Genomic DNA, 22662 nt, shown 5'->3' with positions numbered 1-22662 from the left:
CAATGGCCGCATCATATACTTTTATATAGTTATCCCATCATTTACTTAAGCAGTGTCCTATTGAAGGACATTTAGACAGTGTCCCTATTAGAAAGCAAAACTGCAGCAAACATCCTTGTTATGTGTATCTTCAGGTATTTATGTAAGAGTATCTGTAGGATATGTACCTAGAAGTAAAATAGCTGGAGAACAGGGTTGGTACACTTAAAATTAAGGTGGATATTACCAAATTAGTCCCTATAGAGGTAATTACACTTTCTGCTCCCACCAGCGTTATAAGAGTGTCTGTTTCTTCATATTGTCTTCACCATGGGATGTACTCACTTTAAAAAATAGCGGTAAAAAACACATAGCATAACATTTACTATCTTTACCATTTTCAAGTGTACAGTTAAGTAGTGTTGAGTACATTCACATCGTTGCACAATCAATCTTCAGAACTTTTTCATCTTGCAAAACAGAAACTCTATTCCCACTAAACAACTCCTTATTTGCCCCTCCCCTTAGACCATGGCAACCACCGTTCTATTTTCTCTCTATGAATTTGACCTCTTTAGGTACCTCATATAAGTGTAATCATACAGTATTTGTCTTTTTGTGACTGGCTTATTTCACTGAGCATAGTGTCCTCTAGGTTCATCCATGTTGTAGCATGTGACAAGATTTCCTTCTTTTTTAAGATTGAATAGTATGCTATTGTATGAACATACCACGTTTGTTTACCCATTCATTCATCAAAGGACACTTGGTTCCTTCCATCTCTTGGTTATTGTGACTTATGCTGCTATGAACATGGGTATGCAAACATCTCTTTGAAATCCTGCTTTCAGTTCTTTTGGATGTATACTTAGAAGTGGGATTGCTGGATTATATGGTAATTCTATTTTAAATATTTTGAGGAACAGCCATACTGTTTTCCATAGTGTCTGCACCATTTTGTATTCCCACTAATAGTGCACAAGGATTCTAATTTCTCCATATCCTCTCGAAACACTTGATACTTTCTGTGTTTTTGATAGTAGCCATCCTAATGTGTGTGAGGTGATAGCTCATTGTGGCTGGTTTGCATTTCTCTAGTGATATTGATGTTGAACACCTTTTCTTATGCTCACTGGAACTCTGCATATCATCTTTGGAGAAATGTCAATTCCAGTTGTATCTATCTTTTTCATCTTTGCCAACCTAATGGGTAAAAAATGCATCTCATTGTTTTAATTGGCATCTCTTTAAGTATGAGTGAAATTTGTTAATTCTTTCAACAAATAAATATTGAGCGGCCCCGTGTGTGTGGCTCTCTTCTAAATTGCTAAGGACATAACACAAAAGACAAGTTGGGCATCTCTTTATATTTCTTTGGCCATTTGTATTTCCTGTTCTGTAGAACTATGTTTTTAAGTCTTTTGCCTGTTTTTCTGTTGAGTACTTTATCTTTTTATTGGTTTATAAAAATTCTTTATTATATATTAAGGAAATTGGGTTTTTGTTTTCGGTTGCTGTGTAACAAATTACCACAAGTTTAGTGACATAATACAACACATGTTGTGTTATCTGACAGTTTCTGTAGGTCAAAAGTCTGCTTACAGCTTATCTCGGTTCCTGCTTCAGGGTCCCGCCTGACTGCAATCCAGAGACCGGCTAAGGCCACGGTCTCATCAGAGGCTAAATTGAGTGTGCGCTTCCAAGCTCCCTGGAGTTGTTGGCAGAATTCATTTGCCTGTGGTTGCAGGACTGAGGTATCAGTTTCTTGCCCAAGGCTCCCCTCAGCTCCCTACAGGCCACCCTCACTTCCTGGCCATGTGGGCCTCTCCAGCGTGGCCACTCCCTTCATAGCAGCTCATTTCTTTCAGGCCAGTGAAGAGGAGACTCTCCCAGCACCTCTGCAAGCAATACAGTCTTAACTATCAAAACATAATGATTCCATTGCATATCCTAGTGGTCAGAAGAGAGTCCCGGTCCTGCCCACGCTCAGCAGCAGGGAGTTGTGCAAAGGCTTGAACACCAGGAGGGGGTGCTTCACTGGGGACACCCTAGAGTATGTCTATCACAGCCGCATATATATTCCAAACACTTTCTCCATTTAGTAACTTTAGTTTGTTTGGGAGTTTTCTGCTCTAATTTTTATGGGGCAAACGTGTTCGTCTTTTCATGGCTTCTATGTCATAATTTGCAGTGTGTTTAGAATGGCCTTATCACTTCAAAATTTCTCATTCACCCATTTTTTTAACCCATACTTTACTCTAATACTGTTATTACTTTGGAATTTATTTTGAAGTGACCCTTGAGACAGAGACCTCACTTTTTACCTCTCTGGCCAACCTATTGTCTCAATTCTTGAGTAATTTATTTTTTATATGGTTCTTTCTTTTGTTTTGTTCCGTTGACATGGCTGTCTATTCCTCTGTCCATTTCCACATCAGTGTGGTTACTGTGGCTTTATAATATGTTCTTTGATTTTAATTTTAGTTATTTGTGTTTTGAATAGATATGTAGGTATGTATATTCATGTAGTTCAAGATTAAAGATAATCAAAAGAATGTGCAGTGAAAAGTATCATTTCCTTCTCTGTCCTAGTCACCCAGTTCACTCCCCACAGGCAGTGTTGTGTTTGTTCAGTCTTTCAGGGACATTTCATGTAGATATCAGCAAATGTGAATATATAAACCACCTCACCCCACCGTTTTACGCAGAAGGTAGCTAACCATACACATTTCTGAACTTTGCTTTTTTCACTCAATGTATCTTGGAGATCTTTTCGTATCAGCTCACAAAGAGCATACGTCTTCTGGGTTTTTTTTGTTGAGCGCACAGTATTCTGTTGTATGGATTACCATAATTTATTCAACAAGTTCCTTATTGATGAACATTTATTTAGACTTTTAAAAATATACTGTGTTGCAATGAATGACCTTGTACACATGCACTGTAGCTGCAAGAAAAATTTCTAGAAGTGGAATTGCTGGGGCAGTGAATATATGCACTTATAGTTTTGATAGATTGTCAGTTCACCCTCCATAGAAGTTGTACCAGTTTACTTCACTACCTGCGATGTATAAGAGTGCCTGTTTGCCCACATCCTCCCTGACTCAGTGTTTTATCAAACTAATCTTTGTCAGTCTTATAGATGAAAAGTTATGTTTCTGTGTAGTTTTTCTTTTCTTTTTTTTTTTTTTTGAGGAAGATTAGCCCTGAGCTAACTACTGCCAGTCCTCCTCTTTTTGCTGAGGAAGCCTGGCCCTAAGCTAACATGCCTGCCCATCTTCCTGTACTTTATATGTGGGACGCCTACCACAGCATGGCATGCCAAGCGGTGCCATGTCGACACCTGGGATCCGAAGTGGCGAACCCCAGGCTGCTGAGAAGTGGAACGCGTGCACTTAACCGCTGTGCCACTGGGCCAGCCCCTCTGTGTAGTTTTAAATTCCATTTCTCTTATTATGAGTGTGGTGCATTTTTTTCCCTATGCTTATGAGTCATTTGTGTTACCTTTACTGAGAACAATCCATTCATATCTTTTACCCTTAATTCTTTGGGGCGGTTATTTTCTTTATTGATTTTGTTTAGGAGTTCTTTACATTTAGAGAAAGTAAACATTTATCTGTGATATGAATTGTAAATATTTTCCCAGTTCGCCATTTGTCTTTTGATTTTATGATGGGATTTTTTTCCATGCAGACATTTAAATTTTTAAAAAAAATTTTTTTAAAGATTGGCACCTGAGCTAACAACTATTGCCAATCTTCTTTTTTGTTGTTTTTTTCTGCTTTTTCTCCCCAAATCCCCCCAGCACATAGTTGTATATTATTAGCTGTGGGTCCTTCCAGTTCTGGCATGTGGGATGCTGCCTCAACGTGGCCTGACAAGCAGTGCCATGTCCGTGCCCAGGATCTGAACTAGTGAAACCCTGGGCCACCAAAGCAGAGCGTGAGAACTTAACCACTCGGCCACAGGGCCGGCCCCTAAATTTTTTATGTATCAAAATTTAATGTTTTTCAGGGGGCCAACCCTGTGGCCGAGTGGTTAAATTCGCATGCTCTGATCTGGTGGCCCGGGGTTTGGCTAGTTTGGATCCCAGGCACGGACATGGCACAACTCGTCAAGCCACGTTTAGGCGGCATCCCACATGCCACAACTGAAAGGACCTACAACTATGTGCTAGGGGGATTTGGGGAGAAAAAGCAGAAAAAAACAACAAAAAAAGAAGATTGGCAAGAGTTGTTAGCTCAGGTGCCAATCTTTTTAAAAAAAATTAGTGTTTTTAAATGACTTCTAGGTTTTTTGTTATGCTAAAGAGTCTTCTTCCCTTTGTTTCTTGTAATACTTTGTACCTTTATTTTTAGATTTAAGATCTTTGATCCATCAGGAGCTTATGCTAAAATAAAGTGTGCAGTGTAGATCTGACCACTGTTCTCGTTTTCCTAGCTAGTTGCCCCAACACTGTTGAAAAATCATCTTTTCTCCACTAATTTCAAATGCCACTTGTATTATATACTGAATTCCCACATTTGCTTATATTTTGAGACTGCCTATTCTCTTTTATTGATTTACGTGTCTGTTCATACACCAGAGCCACACTGTTTTAACTGATTATTGTAGCTTTATTTTACATTCTAAAATTCTGATACGGTTAATTCACTCTCATGCTTCTTTTCAGTGTTTTTTTCCAGGCTCTTCTTGCACGTTTATTTTTCCAGGTGAACTTTAAAATCAGCTTGTTAGTATCTTTTAAAAAAAATCCTGGCATTAATGGGTTTTATGCAGCTGAGTGATGTGATCAGATGTGTGTTTTAGGAAGATTACTCTGACTACAGTATAGAAACTAGGTTGGAGGAAACAAGATTAGAGACAGACCGATTACAAGGCTGTTGCAGTAATCCTGGGGAGAGTGGATAGACAGGAGATTGAGGATAGTGGTGGGTTTGAGAAATGTTTAGAAAGTTAGAGTGACTTGGTGATGTCTGGAATGGGGAGAGATGGGGGAGGAAGTGCTTAAGGATGACCCCAAACTTCCTGGGCTAGGCACTTAGGTGATGCCATTCCTAGAGATGGGAAACACAGGAGACAGAGCTGGTTTGAGAGGAAGATGACAAATTCACTTCTAAACCTGTTGAGTTTGAAATGCCTGCGGGCAGTCCTAGAAGAATTGTCCAGTGGGCTGTTGAATATATAAATCTGAAGCTTTGGAGAGAGATCGGGGCTGGAGATACAGAGCTGTATGATGGAGCCCTGAAGAACCCCAGCGTTTAAAGAATGGTCAGGAAGCTCAGGAGTCCGCAAAGAAGACTGGAAAGAAACACCCAAAGAGGAAGGAGGAAAACCAGGAGAGCATGGAGTCACAGAAACCAGGAGAAAAACGTTTTCAAAACAGTGAATTATCAATAATTTCACATGCTTCTGAGAGGTCAAGTAACTTAAGAGCTGAAAAAGTCCAATTGGATTTAGTAACAAGAAAAGTTCATAGTTATCTTGGGGAGAGAAATTTCAGCGGAGTAGAGGGGTGGGTTGGGGGCTGAGGTGAATGGGAATTGAGGAAGTGGTAGAGGCAACGCCTTCATCATGAAGCCTGGCTGTGAAGAGGAGAAGAAGCACCGGGTGAGGAGGAGAAGAATGATGCATCGAGTTATTCTTCACCCCCGGCCCCCACCATGGGAGAAGCTTGGCTGTGGTTAAATGGAGCTGGGAGGGAGCCAAGAGAGGGCAAGAGGTTTGTGATCCTAGTCTTTGAGGACCAGACAGTACTGAGATGGATATAAGGGCTTAGTGAAATTGGCCAGCATGAACTGTCTAGAAGAGAGTAATTCAGTTATAATGTTGATAGATGTTCTCTGACAGTTTCAACTTTTAATTTTGTTGAGTTTTCTAATATTTTGTTTGGCTATTTTTGTATTTAGAAAATTTGGAGAAAGAACTAAGAAATTGGAATCAGGTTTAGAAATTTAATTGGAGATTAAGTTAAAAAGCAAGGTACAGAACAGTGTGTTAGTATGCTACCATTTGTGTAAAAAAGGAGGAGCAGAAGTAGTATATATTCGTATTTGCTGTGCATGCATAATCAGTATTTGGAAGGAATCACGCAAGAAACTTAATGATCTGGTTACCCATTGGGAGGTAGGAACTGGGTAGAAGAACAAGAGTGGGAGGTTGCTTCTTCCCTGTCCATCTTTATAGTTTTTATTTAAGAACATAAATATATTACTTATTCAAGTAAGTTGATCTAAGCTAGTTGGTTCTCTTTAAAAGTAATGGTTCCAGCAGAACCTGAATTTCCTTAGTTGCTGAGGGCTGTAAGTGTCTGTGGTCTGTCTTTTCTTTCACATCTAAGAACCACTAAGAAGCAAGCTCTTTCTTTTTTTTTTTTAAGATTTTATTTTTCCTTTTTCTCCCGAAGCCCCCTGGTACATAGTTGCATATTTTTAGTTGTGGGTCCTTCTAGTTGGGGCATGTGGGACGCTGCCCCAGCATGGCCCGATGAGCGGCGCCATGTCAGCGCCCAGGATCCGAACCTGCGAAACCCTGGGCCGCTGAAGCGGAGCGTGGGAACTTAACCCCTCGGCCACGGGCCAGCCCCGCAAACTCTTTCTTTATACCTGTGAGGTGTGGATCTTTGCCTTTTCTCCATTCTTACTCACTGGAGACCAGCAGCCCTGGGGAAGTGGACAGTCCTGGATCTTGGTTCAGGAAAGAGGACTGCGACCTGGCCTAGTACATCCTGGCCCTATTAGCCACAGCTTGGCTGCCTGGACTGTTAAGGATGCTGCACCTAAGTTCCACCATAGGAGGGTGTGGTGGTACCCCACACCAACAAGCAATTCTCCTACAATTCAACTCAGTTCTGACACTATCTACCTGGAGATGGCATCAGATTACACAGGTTAAGGCTCAGTCCTACAAGACTGCCCCTAATACACACACACTTAGGACGCCAGTGGCAAGTCCAAAGGCTGGGTCCCCAGCTTACCTGCAACTTCTGTCTGACTTGGCTGCAAATCGGAGGTTCCTGTGACCTCCTCCCCCTTTGGATTCAGTTAATTTGCTGGAGCAGCTCACAGAACTCTGGGAAACGTTTGCTTATATTTACCAGCTTATTATAAAAGGATATGATAAAGGATGCATAGGGCAAGGTATATGGGAAGGGATGAAGAGCTTTGCCCTCTGAGTGCAACACTCCCCAAATCTCCTCATGGTAACCAACCCAGAAGTTTGCTGAACTCCGTCCTTTTGGGATTTTGTGGAGGCTTCATTTCACAGGCATGACTGATGAAATTATTGGCCGTTGGCGATTGATTGAACTTCAGTTGCTGCCCGCTCCTGGGCTTCAGGGGGATGGGGCGTAGCCAAGGTTCCAACCCTCTAATCGCAGGGTGGGTTCTCCTGACCACCAGCCCCCACCCTTAGCTGTGTTCTCAGTCACCTCATTAACATAAAAAAGACAGCTGTGTTGCTCTCATCACTTAGGAAATTCCCGAGGGTTTTAGAAGCTTTGTGCCAGAAACTGGGACAAATACCAAATAGATATTTCTTATTGTAAATCCCAGTGTTGCAGCTCTAAAGCTGGTTTATAGGCAAGGGAAAGGAGAAAGGGGGCAGTCATCATCCTGAAACAAGCAGAAGCCTCGCACCATCTCTCCCCTTCTTAGCTGCGGCACGTCCCAGTGACAGTTAATCCTGTGATTATCAGTCTCTCCATTACTATTATAAATTATTCCCAGGAATTCCAAAACCTTTCCAAAAAATCTCAAAAATTTTCCCAAGAACAAACAAGCAAAATATGCAGAAAATGGGGGGAAAATTCTTTAGCATTTTTCAGTAAGTTTCATTGTGGCTTTAGAGCAAATGGCTGAATTACTGCATTGATTAAACATATTTCACTTTTAATCTCTGGCTCTATATTCCATGCTGATTGCACACCCCCACTGTGGAGCATCACATGACATGGAAAAATCACCTCAATACTTTGAAATCTCACAAAAATAACCAAATTCACACATGTTAACTTTACTTATCCATTTTTTAGGGTACCAGGTAAATTCCCCAAATTGAGGGATATACTTTGTTGGTTCTGTGTTGATGGTGCCTAATCTGAGTCAGCTGAACTGTGTCATTCTTCTGGCGATTGAGGATGCTGGTTGATCACCACCATTCCCTTTCCTGGGTTCTTATTGGTGGGGAGCCAAGGGAGGACCAAATCATTAGCTTTATCACTGGCTGCTCAGTAGCTTCCAAGGCCCCACTGGGCTGGGCTGTGGGATCAAAATGAAACATCCCTCCACCCTCCTTCCTCTTCCCAAAGTGAGGCCACCTGAGCTTGCATAGGCAGGGCCAACCTGGCTTACCCCTCTGGTCACAGGCCGGAACTGGAGAAAGGTCCATCCTCCTTGTGAGGGACAGACCCTGCCCTAGTGTTGGGAACCCAAAAACAGTCAGCGCTGCCCCAGGCATGTAGCCCATTTACCCATCCAGAGGAGGGCTGCCTCAGCATGGCTCTCAGCAGCTCTGGTCTGAGCTCAAGGTTGGTTTTCCTTACCCTGCCTGTTGGCAGAGGTGGGCACCTGCAGATAAGAAGAAAAGGCTTCCTCCTTATGAGTTCTGCCAGTTTTTCTATTTGGTTGACAAAAGGAATTCCAAACCAACTTAACTCGGAGTCTCCAAATAATCAACCAGACTCATTTGCAGTTTTAACTCAAATTAAATGGAGATCCTGGTCACATGGACCTATTCTTCCACTTTTGGTAGCTTGGTTCCTCATGGAGAAGAATGAACTTAACAATGGTGAATTTTTAGAAACCTCTCATCTGGGCAGATTCCCCCAAGAGATTCTGTCAAGGACCTTTTACAGCTCAGCCTAAGGGAAAACAGACCAGAAGCATGCATGGCTGTATGAAAAAGGAGTGGCCTGCCTGGGAAAGTGGTGGGTTCCCATCTCCAGTGGGGTCTAGCAGAGAATGGATGGCCATTGGCAGGATGCTGCGTGGTTGGATTGACTGACCTGTAAGGGCGTTCCTAGCTCTTATGACTGTATGAATCCAGATAGAACAGGACACTGTGTGTGCCTCTTTGTGAGCAGATAGCCAGATGAGGAAAAGTACCCTCTGCTCTTTTAAATCAAAAACAGGATGTACTTTTTTTTTTTAACTCAAAATGCTTTATTTAGAATTACCATGTGCTGTTATATCTAAGTATTCCAGACTATTTTATTCCCTCCAGAAACTTTTTCTCTTATGACAATTTTCTGGTTCCTTTGTGAAATTATACACTTATTTTGTCCTTTAAAGTCATGTGAAAAGAAGTATTTCAGTAATAATTTTTGCTGGCTTTATCGTAGAGAACTTAGCCTTCATCTCTTTCTTTGTATGTCTATTGAAGTTGTTGGATTAAAGCTGAAAAAGTCACCCTTAATTTATTACAGTATCACAATTTTAATTTTAAAAAATTAAACTTTTTTTTGGAAATTTAAAATATACCCAAAAGTAAAGAATGGAATAATGAACCGCCTCATACTCATCACCAGTTTCAATAAATTTTTCCAGTTGTATTAAGATATAATCGGCATATAACATTGTATTAGTTTAAGGTACACAACATAATGATTTGCTATATATATGTATTGTGAAATGGTCACCACAGTAAATTTAGTTAACATTGGTCACCTCAAATAGTTACAAATTTTTTACTTGTGATGACAACCTTTAAGATCTACTTCCCTAGCAACTTTCAAATAGTATTGTTAGCTATAGTCACCGTGCTGTACATTACATTCTTAGAACTCATTTGTCTTAAAACTGGAAGTTTTGTACTTTTTGACCACCTTCACCCATTTTCTCTACCCCTCCATGGTCCAATAATTTTCAACATTTTGTCAGTTTTGTTTCATCTATCCCCTCTTCCTTTTCTTTTTATAATTCCAAGTTATGTTATTGCCTGAGGGGGCAGGTCGTGTCTCCACCGCAAGACATGCCAACAGTCGAGAGTCAAGGTGGTAGGAGAGAAGGGGTTCTAAGGTCAGTCATTATTTATTTTTTATTTTTGAAGATCGGCCACCTCAGAGGCTGGCCCGCTGGCACAGCGGTTAAGTGAGCACGTTCCGCTTCAGTGGCCTGGGGTTCGCCCGTTCGGATCCCGGGTGTGGACATGGCACCACTCATCAAGCCATGCTGTGATAGGCATCCCACATATAAAGTAGAGGAAGATGGGCACAGATGTTAGCTCAGGGCTAATCTTCCTCAAATAAAAAAGATTGGCCACCTCAGCATGGCCTGATGAGCGGTACCATGTCTGCACCCAGGATCTGAACCAGTGAAACCCTGGGCCGCCGAAGCAGAGCACATGAACTTAACCACTCGGCCACGGGCCCGCCGCTTAGTCAGTATTTTTGTATTTCCTTTTAGTTTGGTCTTTTCATAGGTATCAATAAAACAATTATGATGAGAGCTCTCTAAAAATTTTTCCCGATTTAGAAGTTTTTCCAATAAACGATCCTTTGCCTGGCCATATTGATGAGTAGGATCTTAATAGCGACTCAAATCAGTAAGCCTCTTACAGCTTAACCATGGACACAAGAGGTATCCCCGAAAGAGAGTGCAAAAGAAGCAGCCCTCACAACACCAGAAAGCTCTCTCCCGAAAACAGTCCAAGAAAGCAAAGGCTTCCACTGCACAGGCGGTAGTGCACTGACAAGCAACGGAGATTGAGACGACAAAGGCCCTTATGAAAGCGACTGGAACCCCTGTGACAAACTCACCTAAGAGCTGACACAGCTGGACAGAGAGTGCTTCTTGGAACCCCAGTCTATTTGATTAGCTGACAAAATGCACACCGGTACATGTGTCCTCTGGATGCTGGAGACCAAAGAGGTCACAAAGCCAAGCTCTCAAGACATAGAACAAGGCAAAAGAAACAATGCTCATCTTACATGCACATTAACAGCTTCAGTTAAGCCTTGGGTCTCTTGGAGCCAACTTATACCTAGGAGGGAGGTACGGCGGGGTTGGGATTGTGTGTGGTTTTACAGAGTACCTCGTTGCACGGACACTTTCTTGACATTGGTGGGGACCTGTGTCATCTACCCCATTCTGTGACTAACTCATCCTTTCATGGGAGTCTTCTTTAGGTGGGAAGTGCCCTAATGGCTCTTAACTGCTTGACCCAACCCACCAAATTTGCAGCCTTTTTGGCTTCCAAGATGCCCTTAGCAATAGCTTTCACCTTGTGCCCATGTTCCCAGACAATATGCTTATAGAGATACCTGCTTCTTGCCCTGTGGTTTTTCCTTTTTATGACAAGTGACACAAAAGACAGAAATAGGAAAAATAGTGACTATCTCTGGGAGGAAAAGGATCAGTAAACCCATGAATACTCAGTAGTTCGTACTACATACTTGTAGCTAAAAGTTGCCCAATTTGGGAAAATGCAGCCTAAGAGGCTATAGGTGGGGATCAAATTAGCGCTTTCCATTATTTCAGAATTTAGACACACTGGTCAAAAGTGTATTTATGCTGCAGCTAGAACCAGATCGTGAAAATTTTGGGGCATCTGTGAAACCAAGACCCTTGAATTAAGACCAAGCCAAGACTTTCTTCTAATGGCTAATGTAATTTCCCTGAGGCTGAGGCAGTTTGGTGGGATCCTTAGCTACAGACCAGAGTGCAACCTGTGTTTCTGTCCCACCATCTCTAACCACAAAATGGAGTGCAACCGCATTTTTTTGTCCCACTGTAGTTTTGGGACCCCCCAACCTGATGATTATCCAGCCAAGCCCTCAGGACACAAAACAAGTTTGGTAAGATTCTGCTGTTGTCTGTAAGCATTTACAGCTCCTGGAAGCTTTAGATAAAAAGGTGGAGCCCTTGGCTCTTTAAGGATTTCTTTGTTTCTCCTTGAAAGCTCTAATGAAGCCCAAAGTGGCTACTGTAATTTTAAATTATCCTGGCTTATCCTGCCAGCCGTTTACAGTTATCCCCATTTTAGGGGGCTTTTCCTAAGGTGGCCGCAACAAACAAGGTAATTTCTAAAGAGACTTTGTTACGATCACCGAGAAACGCAGTCCCCAAAAAGCCAATTTTAAGCTGTTTACGAACTCAGACACAGAAAAACCAGACACCAGTGAACTAGTTTTCAGATTTAGGGTAGCAAGTCCTACAACTGTTCCCACTCCAAATGCAAGCCCAGATGGTCCTATTGGACCCCAGATGGCCCTGCTGTAAACGGAAGGACCCAAGATGGAGGCGAAGGAAGTTCACGGGCATCCCCAAGGCGACTTACTGTATTCCAGATGAGCCCATGGACTCGCCAGATGCAGCCATTTCTCTTCCTACCGCAGTCAGCATTAGGAGGCAGCCAGGGTCAGTATGGAAAAGCAGGAAGGGCAGTTCCCCAAGACAGAGAGAGCCTTGGCGGCCACAAGGGACTTACCCAACAGGTTGCCTATCTGAGGTCGACTGGCCACGAAAAGGACTCAAGATCCCACCAGAGTTGCCAAATTTGCTACCACCCAAGAAGTGGGGGTCATCTGCTCACCACAAGACATGCCAGTAAGTCGGGAGGTAAGGTGGTAGGAGAGAAATGATTTTATTACAGCTTGCCAGCAAAAGGGAGGATGGTTTCTAAACTCAGTGAAATGTCTTACTACGTTTAATCACAGTGGTGTGTCCGGTGTGATTCAGAATTTCTTACCACCATTTCCTTCGGCAGGAAGAGGCAGGTGATGGGAGGAAGCTGGGTCAGGTGCTTGGACTCCTTTCCTTCTTGACCTGAAGTGCCTGCCTGACCCTTCTGGCCTCCATGGACACCTTTGGCCTTACTCTGTTGGCCAGTTGCTCTCCTCTTTAACCTGCCTGTATGCCAGGCTCCTTCTGCCCTGTCACTGCTCAAATCTTAGCTCGAGAAAACCAGCTCTTCCCTTCTGCAGTTCCTTTCCATCATTCTGCCATCGCCATAAGAAGCAGTCAGCTTCTGGAAGAAATAAATGGGCAGACTCAGTTCACCCGGAACTAATCTCTCTGGTCACGGTCATATCCGTAGCAAAGTTAAAAGGGGAACTACACTTAACAGGAGGCCTCCCTCTCCACCAAACATGTCGCACCAGGCAGGAAGGTGGAGATAGGAACAGGCAGTTTAGAACTTCTACCTCTTTGGGGCTTGTGTGGCATTTCCTGGAAAGACAGCAATGTGTCTTTAGAGGCTTGGGGTCTACATTAACCCCTGCTGTGCCCATGCCCATCCCTGAGGATCTGAAGTTGAAATTCTTCATTTTATTATGGAAAATTTATGGAAAAATAGAAAGAATAGAGTAATAAGCTCCCATATAGCCATCACTAGTTTCAATAATCAGCATTGTGTCATTTAAACTTTTTGATCATGCATCCTAGTAGTAAAAAAGAGTTTTGTATCCCCAATCTAGGTATGTTTGTTTTGTTTATAAATTATATACACATATCACTACTGTTGTGTCATGTACACAAAAAATTGAAAGCTAAGTGGAAACAGAGCTCCTAAGGTCTTCTCTACACCCTGTACACATCCACTCTGCTTGGGAGCCCAATTATTTAGAAACATAATAATAATTCACCAAACATGTATTGGACATGTACTGTCGCAGACACTGTGTGGTGCTGAGAGGGAAGATGCTAGGGGCAGGATGACAGATCTCATTGCTTATAGCCCGCTGGGTCAGTAGAGTGTCACACTGACCTGTCCAGCGAGAGCGTGTGTGAGCCCTACCTGGGACACTGACCTTGTCATCTGCCTCTTCCTGAACAGGAGCCCCCAGCATGAACCCTAGACCCCACACTCTAGGCATGTTTTATCCTTTGTTATTTCTTATTTTGACAGGTTATTTCATCTAGCCCTCTGAGGTCATTTTGATTGCTTTGATTTTGTGTTTGGACCTTTGCTGCCTTAAAAATCAATTTTGTCTCTGTCATTTTTTACAGTGATCTTTTAGCTTAGTTTATCTTGCTGACTTTACTTCCTTCTTACCTTTCGTTTAAAAATAAGGATAGGAAGGGGCAACACAAGGGACACAGACATGATGACAGGCCAAGTCTCAGGTTGGAAGGTTAAGTGCCAGCACCTTCTCTGGTCTGCTTTGCTCTTCATGTCTTCTTTTCATCCTCACAGCAGGAATCATTTGGTCCTTTGGAGAAGAGTTGATCAAAAAAAGGCATAGCCTCCATGTTAAAAAGAAACAAACAAAAAACACAACAAACTACACCTCCAGGTAATTCGGGGGCTCTGAGGGTCAAACTACCCTGCCACACTGGACTAAGACTAGCCCTGAAGATGGTGCAATGCTGGTGGACTGTTGGGAGAACAGCCGTGCTTTCTTCCCAGAACAATTAGGAGCCCTAAAGGAGTTTTGTGAACTCGAGATTTGGCCCTCTGGCCTGTATGAGCACCAGCTCCTGCCCAGTTCTGACACCACAGAGGGTAAAGGAAGAGGTTGGGGAGCTGCATCAGGGAGGGCTGGCAGGGTGCTGGCAGGTCTGACCCTGCAGATTTGTAAAGTATTTTGAATTTTTCTTTAATTTTTTTTTCATGGTAGTAAAATAGAGTCTCTAACTAAGCTATGAAATCCTTTTTATTCTGCTCAGTTTACAAGGTAAAATTAAAACGGTCCGTTTAACCCCAAGGCAGTGAATTAATAGCCTCTTCTCTGTTGTGGGCAGGTCTTTACAACTCCCTCCCCTTATCGTGAGAACCAAAGGAGGTGTGGCTGTGGCTGGAATGATCTCCAGCTGAGTTCCAAGAGAGGCACAGTTGTCCCTTTGTTAGACTTGCCCTTATTAAAAGAGGGGGCCTGTGATGTCTTCCATTAACTGTAGCCTGCATGTAAATAAAAGGCCTACAGGCTCAAGGAAGCTGCCTTATTTCCTATGCTAGTTAAATCTCCTCTCTTCCCCAAGAGAAGTTTATCCAGTGCGAGGGGCCAAGTCTCTTATGCATACACCAAGAACTGAAGAGAACTGACCTCGATTATGGGCAAGCTGGAGGTCCTGTAGAGCAAAAGTGTGACCTCAGGGCCAAGCATTAACTCACCCTATCTAGTAACTTTCCCACCTGTTAAATTTCGACCAGTCACCTATCCCACCTAAGCTCTGTTGGGAATGGGGGAAACAGATGTGGACTCAGCTGTATAGAAGAATTTAGAGTGATTGAGGTGGCGTCTTCATTCCGTAGGAGGAAGCATGATATGGTCAATAAATAGTCTTGGGACTTTTAGCTAACCATATAAAATAATAAGTTAGACACCTACCTGGAATGAGACCTCTAGATCCACCAGCAAGTTGTAGATGTGCTGTTGATGCTACAAGATAGTCAGATATCTTAGCAGGGTTATTATCCTTTAATTGAATCTTAGATCTTCAGTAGATTTACAAGGACATAAAAAAATTTTATCTGGAAAATTTCTTAATATCTTCACTCTTTTCAGTATATGTCAGCAAAAATCCACTTATAATCTCAAAAATAACTGATTTTATGTGGGCTAATTAGTAAAGGAGGCAAAACGGCGAGGTGAAGAGAACACTAGATAAGGCTCGGGATGCTGAGTTCAAGTTTTCAGGCTGCTGCTAGCTGTGTGACCTGCAGAGAAGTCACTTCATCTCTCTGGATCTTGGTTTCTCATCTCTAGAGGGAAAGGATGGAACTGGATTCCACTGAGGTCAGCAGTCCTTGGGCTTTTATTTGTATAGCTCACTCTGATAAGCCAGCAGCCCTTGGGCCCTTCTTTTGCTCATCCCCAGCTTATTCTCACCCACTGGGGGCTAGAAAATGAGGTGGCCCCATTGATTAGACTTGGGCGATGCATAATGGAGAATCCAATGGGCTCCCTTCTGAGTGTTCTTCTCGAGAGTTCTTAGGTGTTTTTGTTGCTTAGAGACTTTCTCTGCTTCCTGGCTTGCTGCTGAGATGGGTGAAGTTGCCACATGAATGAATGACCCCTGGTTCAAGCTAGCACATTGTGTCATACCATAAAATAATGGTGACATCACACTCCAGTGCAATTCCTCCATACTGTCAAAGCTCCCTGCCAGTACCTTATTTCTAGTATTGACAGTGGTATTCCAGAAAAATATTTATTACTCTTAGAGGAGGTTTATTTTTTTTCTTGCTCTCTAGTCATCGTAATTTCTACAAATGAAGGTATTGAGAGTTGTCTTATGTAGAATTGCTTCCTTTGAGAATATCTATTAGGCACCTCTTTGTAAAGATGCTGATGTTCTGGTATTCTGGATCAAGACTTTTCAGAGAAACCATTTAAATGGTTAATCCTGGTCTTCTATATGTTTTTAAATACATTTTTAGAAACTTGGTGGAACTTCTTACATGTAAGAATGTACTTGGTCATCCTATTAGCATTTAGAAATCCATATTTCACTTGAAGGAATTTGCAAATTATATTTCTCCTGCTTTTAATAACATTGTTTCAAAATACAACCGTAAGCTAGAATTGATTTTGTTGCAGAAGAAAAAAGTGTGGCTCGGTTGTTCACTAGTAAAGAATATACTGTAGCATATATACCTTTAATAATGATAATCTCCTTGAATTGACAATAAAAAACTCTCCAATTCTCAGACTTCAGCTCATTTCATTGAGTAAACATGGGCTTAATAGGAATCTGCTTGTGGTTTATGAGTCATGTGAGAAAGATCTGGGGTTTCTAATTAACCACAAACTTAATGACGTGGCAGCAGTGTGGTACGTCTGCTAAAGGAGTTCATGCAAATATAGGTCACATTGATAGATCAGTAGTGTCTAATTAGAGGAAGTAATCTTCCTCCCAGGAAAGGAAAAAATCCAGCTGCAACTTTTCAGCCATCCATCCCAGGCTGCAGCTTTCACAGGTGACGGATGTGGGCAGCAGTTGGGTGCCTACACATAAAGATGCCTGAATAAGATCGAGGTCCCTAGGGGGAGTGCTCTGTGAGTATGGAACTGTCTGCCATGAGCTCCAGACTTCTGCCTGGAAATCTGCAACTCTGCTTCTTTTGGAAGATTCACATGTCCTGTTTCATCTCAGAAAGAGTTCTGCCATCAGCATTAGCTGTGTCATCCCCACCCTGTCAGCCACTCTCAACATCTGCAAAACTGAACCAATTTGCCATCCACACAGAGATATTTTCAGAAGCCCTCAGGAACCTGCAGTCCTGCAAGATGAGGAGAGCCTGAGGTGGGAGCTCTCTGCAGGTGGAGATCTAGTTCCCAGAGGTACCTGAACCACTTTGGCTGTGCCTCCTCCCTGCCCTCCACACCTAACCACATAAACTAAGTAAGAATTGGCTGTAGCCATCTAGTTGCCAACTCAGGAATCACCCTTAGCCCCCCGCCCCCTACCATTGCGCTTCAGTGTTGAGGCCCATGGAACCTTGGTGTTCTGTGCTCCGTCCTCAGTCTGCCCTTTCTCAGATTTGGTGACTTAACGCCCAGAACGAACTTTCACCTGCCTTGGGTTACCACTAAGTCATTTCTCCTCCTGCTCAGCCCCTGGCAATTAGGTCACAATGTGAAACAGAATTCGATAGCCCACCCTCTAGCAGAGGGTGCTGCTGAGCTTGCTGGTTGAGCCTCCTGGTGGTAACTCACTGCCAGGCTGCTGGTGCTGGCACCTCTGCAGTGTTCGGGCTGCACTGAGAGCACTGTCGTTGCCAGTGTGCCATTCCCATCTGCTTCCTAGTACCAGGGGCCCACATTAAGACCTGTGTTGGCCTAGGCCCTGAAGAGATAATGGACCTCCTATTCCTATATATATATATAAGTAAAGTAAATAAAAACTACTAAGCCACCCAAAAACAAACAAGAAAACAAAAAGGTAAAGAAATTCAGCTACATTCTGATTTTTCCCAGAGTGAACCCTTTGAATGTTATTGGAAATTCTCTCAGAGTCATCTTCTGTGTTGCCCTTGCCTTGCTGATGGCCTGCCTGTGGGTAGTCAGCACCAGATCCCAGGCATCGATGTGGAGGAGCTTTTGTATATGGAAGCGGGGGAGCCCTATCTTCTTCTTTTAATGTCTGGGTGCCGTGTTCTGAAACAGGATGGTGCTTTTCACAGCCTGAGCCTGAGGCCCTCCTCAAACACCAAGGCACCAATTTGCAGTTCTTTTGACTTTACACTTCCCTTGTTGCTCTTCAAGAAAAATGAGACTCTCCATCTCAGTGCAGTCTCTCTCTGCTTTCACTACCATATTAGCCAGTTTTGCTGCAGTGACAACCAAGCCAAGAACTCTGGGACTTTCCCCAAACATTTATTTTTCACTCATATTACCTACTGGTGGCTGCAGGGCACCTGCTGCTCATTTCTCCATGTATCTTATCCTTCTGCAGCTGAGGCTGAAGGAACATCCCCTGTTTGGGACATGACATTCTCGTGGCAGAAGGAAAAGAGCATGAGAGTTTCTGTTTGGACAAGATGTACATCATGTCTGCCCATGAGCCATTAGCCAAAGCAAGTCATGAGGCCCTGCCAGCATTCTTTTCAGCCATTCATCCCAGGCTGTCACTTTAGAGGTGACATGACATGGCCAGCAGATGGGTGCTTAACTGAAATCTAGGTCCCTTGGGAGGCTTTGGGAGTCTCAGAATGCTGGGGAAGCCCCTGACGATGATGCCTGCTGTCCATGAGAGGACTGTAGGATGACCTCACCTTTAACAAGATTCTTCCTAATGTCTCACCCCTTGGACATCCATCCTCCTAATGCCCAATGTCTTAGTCTGCTCAGGCTTCCCTAACAGAACACCACAGACTGGGTAGCTAAAGTGATAGAAGTTTATTTTCTTACAGTTCTGGGAGCTGGGAAGGCCAAAATCAAGGTGCTGGCAGGCTTGGTTTCTGATGTGGTCTCTATTCCCGGCTTGCAGGTGGTCGCCTTCGCCGTGTCCTCGCGTGGCCCTTCCTCTGTGTGCACGTGCTCCTGGTGTCTCTTCTTATAAAGACACCAGTCCTGTTTGATTAGGGTCCACCCTTGTAACCTCACTTAACCTTAATTACCTCCTTGAAGGCCTTATCTCCAAATTTACTCTCATTGGGGGTTAGGGCTTCAACCTCTGGATTTTGGGGGACACAGTTCAGTCTATAGCACCCAGTATCCCTGGGATGAGGCAGTGTTCGCATACATGATCTAATTTTGTTTTCTCAACAAGCCTGTGAGGAAGTTATCAACATCATCATTTCTACTTTACAGAAAAGAAAGACAAAGTTAACTTGTTAGTAAGTGGAAGATCTGGGCTTGAACTGTTTCTTTGACTCCAAATCACATGTTCTTTGAACTAGAACATGGAATGTTGGCTTTATGAACATTAGAAACGAAATACTGTATAATTATTGAATTAATGACTAAGGATTATGTAATATGTGGAAAATTGTTTACACAGTAATATTAAGTACAAAAAAATAGATCACAAAGATATATGTACAAATGAGTACAACCATGTAAAACTTGGATAAAACCATGGCTAAAACTTGAAAAGGATAAGAAAAAATGAAGTACTTGCCTTCAGGGTGGCAGGGTTTTACTTCTTTTTTTTGTTTTAAAGTTGACTTAAATACATTTTTAAATAACAGAATTTTTGCTCTCATCAAGCAAAAGATTGGCAGTTGGTGGAACCAGGAGAATCATGTGTCCATTTCGCACTAGCGTTTTTGAGACCCAGAGACTTAGGCCAGCTTCGAAACACTGTAGTGTTTGACAGGCTCCTTTGCTCTGAAACCTCCTCCAGTGCCCAGCTTCCCTGAGTGAACAACTGCTCTAGCTCATCTGATGAGTAAGGCAGGTCCCTGTGAATTGAGAAGGCCAAAGCCAAAAATGGTTTGGAAGAAGATCAGATCAGCTACTACAGGGGCAGAGAGTTGAAGCTGGCCCACAGTGAGGAAGAGAAGAAAATACCAAATGTAAGCACAGATTATCCCCCAAAACTGAGTCCAAGCGGTAATACAGGATTTGGGCCAGCAGGGTTAGTGCAGACGAGGCAAGGGTGAACAGAAAACGCATGTGTGATAGGAAGTCCAGAAGATGTTTCTTTTGTTGTGCTTTCTGCTGTTTGGACCCCTTCTCAAGATCCTCAGCTCCCTCCTCTGAGGGTGGCCTGCACGAGCCCAGGCCGCCGTAGTTGTGCTAAGACTCCCGGATGAAAATGTGCTGTTTTCAAATACATTTAACATTACTTTAGAGAATATGTGACCGTATCACCAGAGAATGCTCCCTTTTCTTTTATCCTGGAACAAAGTCATGTGTCTCTTAATTATGTCTATTTTGTAAACAGGTTCTGATAGTAAAGTGTGCTGTGGGTATGCATCCTCTTGATGAACAAAGGTGTTTCAATTTGTCATGCCCTACAGAGTGTGTTCTGTTGTCTGAGATCAATGTCCAGCTTACCTGTCACAGTGAATATTAGTCTTCCAGGCCCAGAAGTTGTTCTTTTATTAGATCTCTTTATTTTAGGAGTTAATAGATTTAAATTGTAAAAATAGATTGGAACTGCTAAACTAAACTAGTTCAGACATTTTATCAGCCCCCTCAAAAGAAATAGGAGTAATTCCCAAATCCTGTATGAGAAAATCCATGTTTAACAGCAAAAAAATTAGCGATCAATTCTTAGCTAAAGAAAGGTCCCCTATAAAAACATATTCTCATAGGGTTCCTTTCATAGTAACTACCTATTTCACATATGGTTCAGTTTACCTAAAAGAAAATCTGGTTTTGTATATTTCACAAGCACATCTCTTGCATAATATGTATACACATTTCCCCATTATGTGAGATATAATGGTCCAGCCTGGTATTTGGTCTTTCACAACCAAAAAGGTTTTCCTTTATGATAGCCATCTCAAAAAATGTTAAGAATATACCTCAAGCATCCCTTAATAAAGAATTTTGGATTTATTGACCATGGATTTATCTTGAATCTGTTTATGCTTTCGTTTGTGCCATTTTGGGAATAATAAGTTGCATGTTTTCCGCTTGTATTTAGATAGTATTCTTGTTTCTGTCCTTAACTCAGGGGTTACAAACTCAAATGTCTAACATCATGAGTCAATGAAGTGGTCTGGTGCAAGCATAAAAAGCATGAGAGTAGGTGTCCTACCTACAGAGAGCAGCCATTCTCAAGTTCAGCCCATTATTGTCATGTTGGGAATGTGGGACTAGTGTGGCCAAGATGTTCTGATTTTTTACTAAAAGCCTCAAATCTCTTTTCTTGTTGTTGTTGTTTTTGGTGAGATAGATTGTCCCTGAGCTAACATCTGTTGCCAGTCTTCCTCTTTTTGCTTGAGGAAGATTGACCCTGAGCTAACATCTGTGCCGGTGTTCCTCTGTTTTGTGTGTAGGATGCCACTCCAACATGGCTTGATGAGCAGTGTGTAGGTTCACGCCCAGGATCCAAACCCACAACCCTGGGGCCACTGAAGCAGAGTGCATGAACTTAACTACTATGCCATTGGGCTACGCCCCCCTACTGAATTTTTGTACATTGTCAATTCAATAAAAATTTTGAAAAGACACCATGCAGAACAAATACCACAGAGTCTGTAGGTATCCCATTTTATTTCTGGATACTGTATCTGTATTTCTGAATACTGGGTACTGTAGCTATCCAGTTTCTTTCTTTCTTAAATATACCTCTTTTACTTTCAAGGGTATTTCCTGGTTTCTGGGATTTTTTTTTCTTTTTCTGCTTTATCTCCCCAAACCGGGCCCCCCCCTACTCCCGTACATAGCTGTATATCTTAGTTGCAGGTCATTCTAGCTGTGGGATGTGGGACGCTGCCTCAACGTGGCCTGATGAGCAGTGCCATGTTCGCGCCCAGGATCTGAACCCTGGACCGCCGCAGCGGAGCACGTGAACTTAACCACTTGGCCACGAGCCAGCCCCTGGTTTCTGGGATTTGATGTATGAATCTATTCCCCTGATTCTCCACTCCTAATTGTGACAGCTTTTCATACATCATTCTGTCAGCTTTCATCTTAACACATTAAAGAATCTTTTAAATTATTCTGTAATTATGTAGAAGCAGCTCCATGTACTGCGTTGTTTTATTCACCTTGACTTAAGGCACAGTTGTGTACACTAGTAAAATATTAAAATCAGTCTTTAATCTATTGTTTTTATCATCGTTGTTCCTAGGTAAGTGGCAATGTCATGATCACAGGCCAACTCCTCTTCCCTTTTCTCTGCAGCCGTCCTTTCACCAAGCTGATAGCCTGCGGGGGACTCGCCATCATGGGCTAGTGGAGAGGCCGTCCAGGACCCGCTTCCACCCCCTCCACCGAAGGTCTGGGGACAAACCAGGACGACAGATATCCTTTTTCATTGTCTGAGGAGGTCATACGTTTGGAAATGTTTGCAAGGTTTCCCGGATTTATCTTCCCTGCCATTCCCTTTTGACCTAAAATCTTCGTTTTATCTGATGAACGAAGGCAATAAAAATAAGTAAGTTGGACACTAGAAACACCTCTGTAGGCAAAACTTGGGAAGATCATTGTAGATGCTTACTTTATGAAAACATTGGCTTGGTGAAGTAACTGAGCATAAACAAGAGGGAACTGAGCCCATTGCAAGGCTGTTTCAGCATTTTCTTCAGAAATCAGCAATGTCAGTTAAACCTGACCCTAAATCAGGTTAGAGGGATTTAGTCCAACTAAAACAGATATGCAGATATGTGATTTATTTTTAC

The 22662-nt window shown here is 42.7% G+C and overlaps 1 protein-coding gene across 1 annotated transcript in view; it reads left to right on the top strand.

Annotated features, from left to right (window-relative positions):
- Window positions 1–22662, top strand: part of CRTC3 (CREB regulated transcription coactivator 3) — a 94467-nt gene that overhangs the window by 32241 nt on the left and 39564 nt on the right. The window contains exon 3 of the mRNA XM_046653052.1: window positions 22166–22285. Within this exon, the coding sequence (XP_046509008.1) occupies window positions 22166–22285 (120 nt within the window). The remainder of the gene's footprint in view (window positions 1–22165; window positions 22286–22662) is intronic.

This window comes from Equus quagga, chromosome 2 (assembly GCF_021613505.1).
Source record: "Equus quagga isolate Etosha38 chromosome 2, UCLA_HA_Equagga_1.0, whole genome shotgun sequence".
Classification (NCBI taxonomy): Eukaryota; Metazoa; Chordata; class Mammalia; order Perissodactyla; family Equidae; genus Equus; species Equus quagga.
The sequence above is the reverse complement of the archived record's forward strand: the minus strand, read 5'-3'. Positions and strand labels throughout refer to the sequence as shown.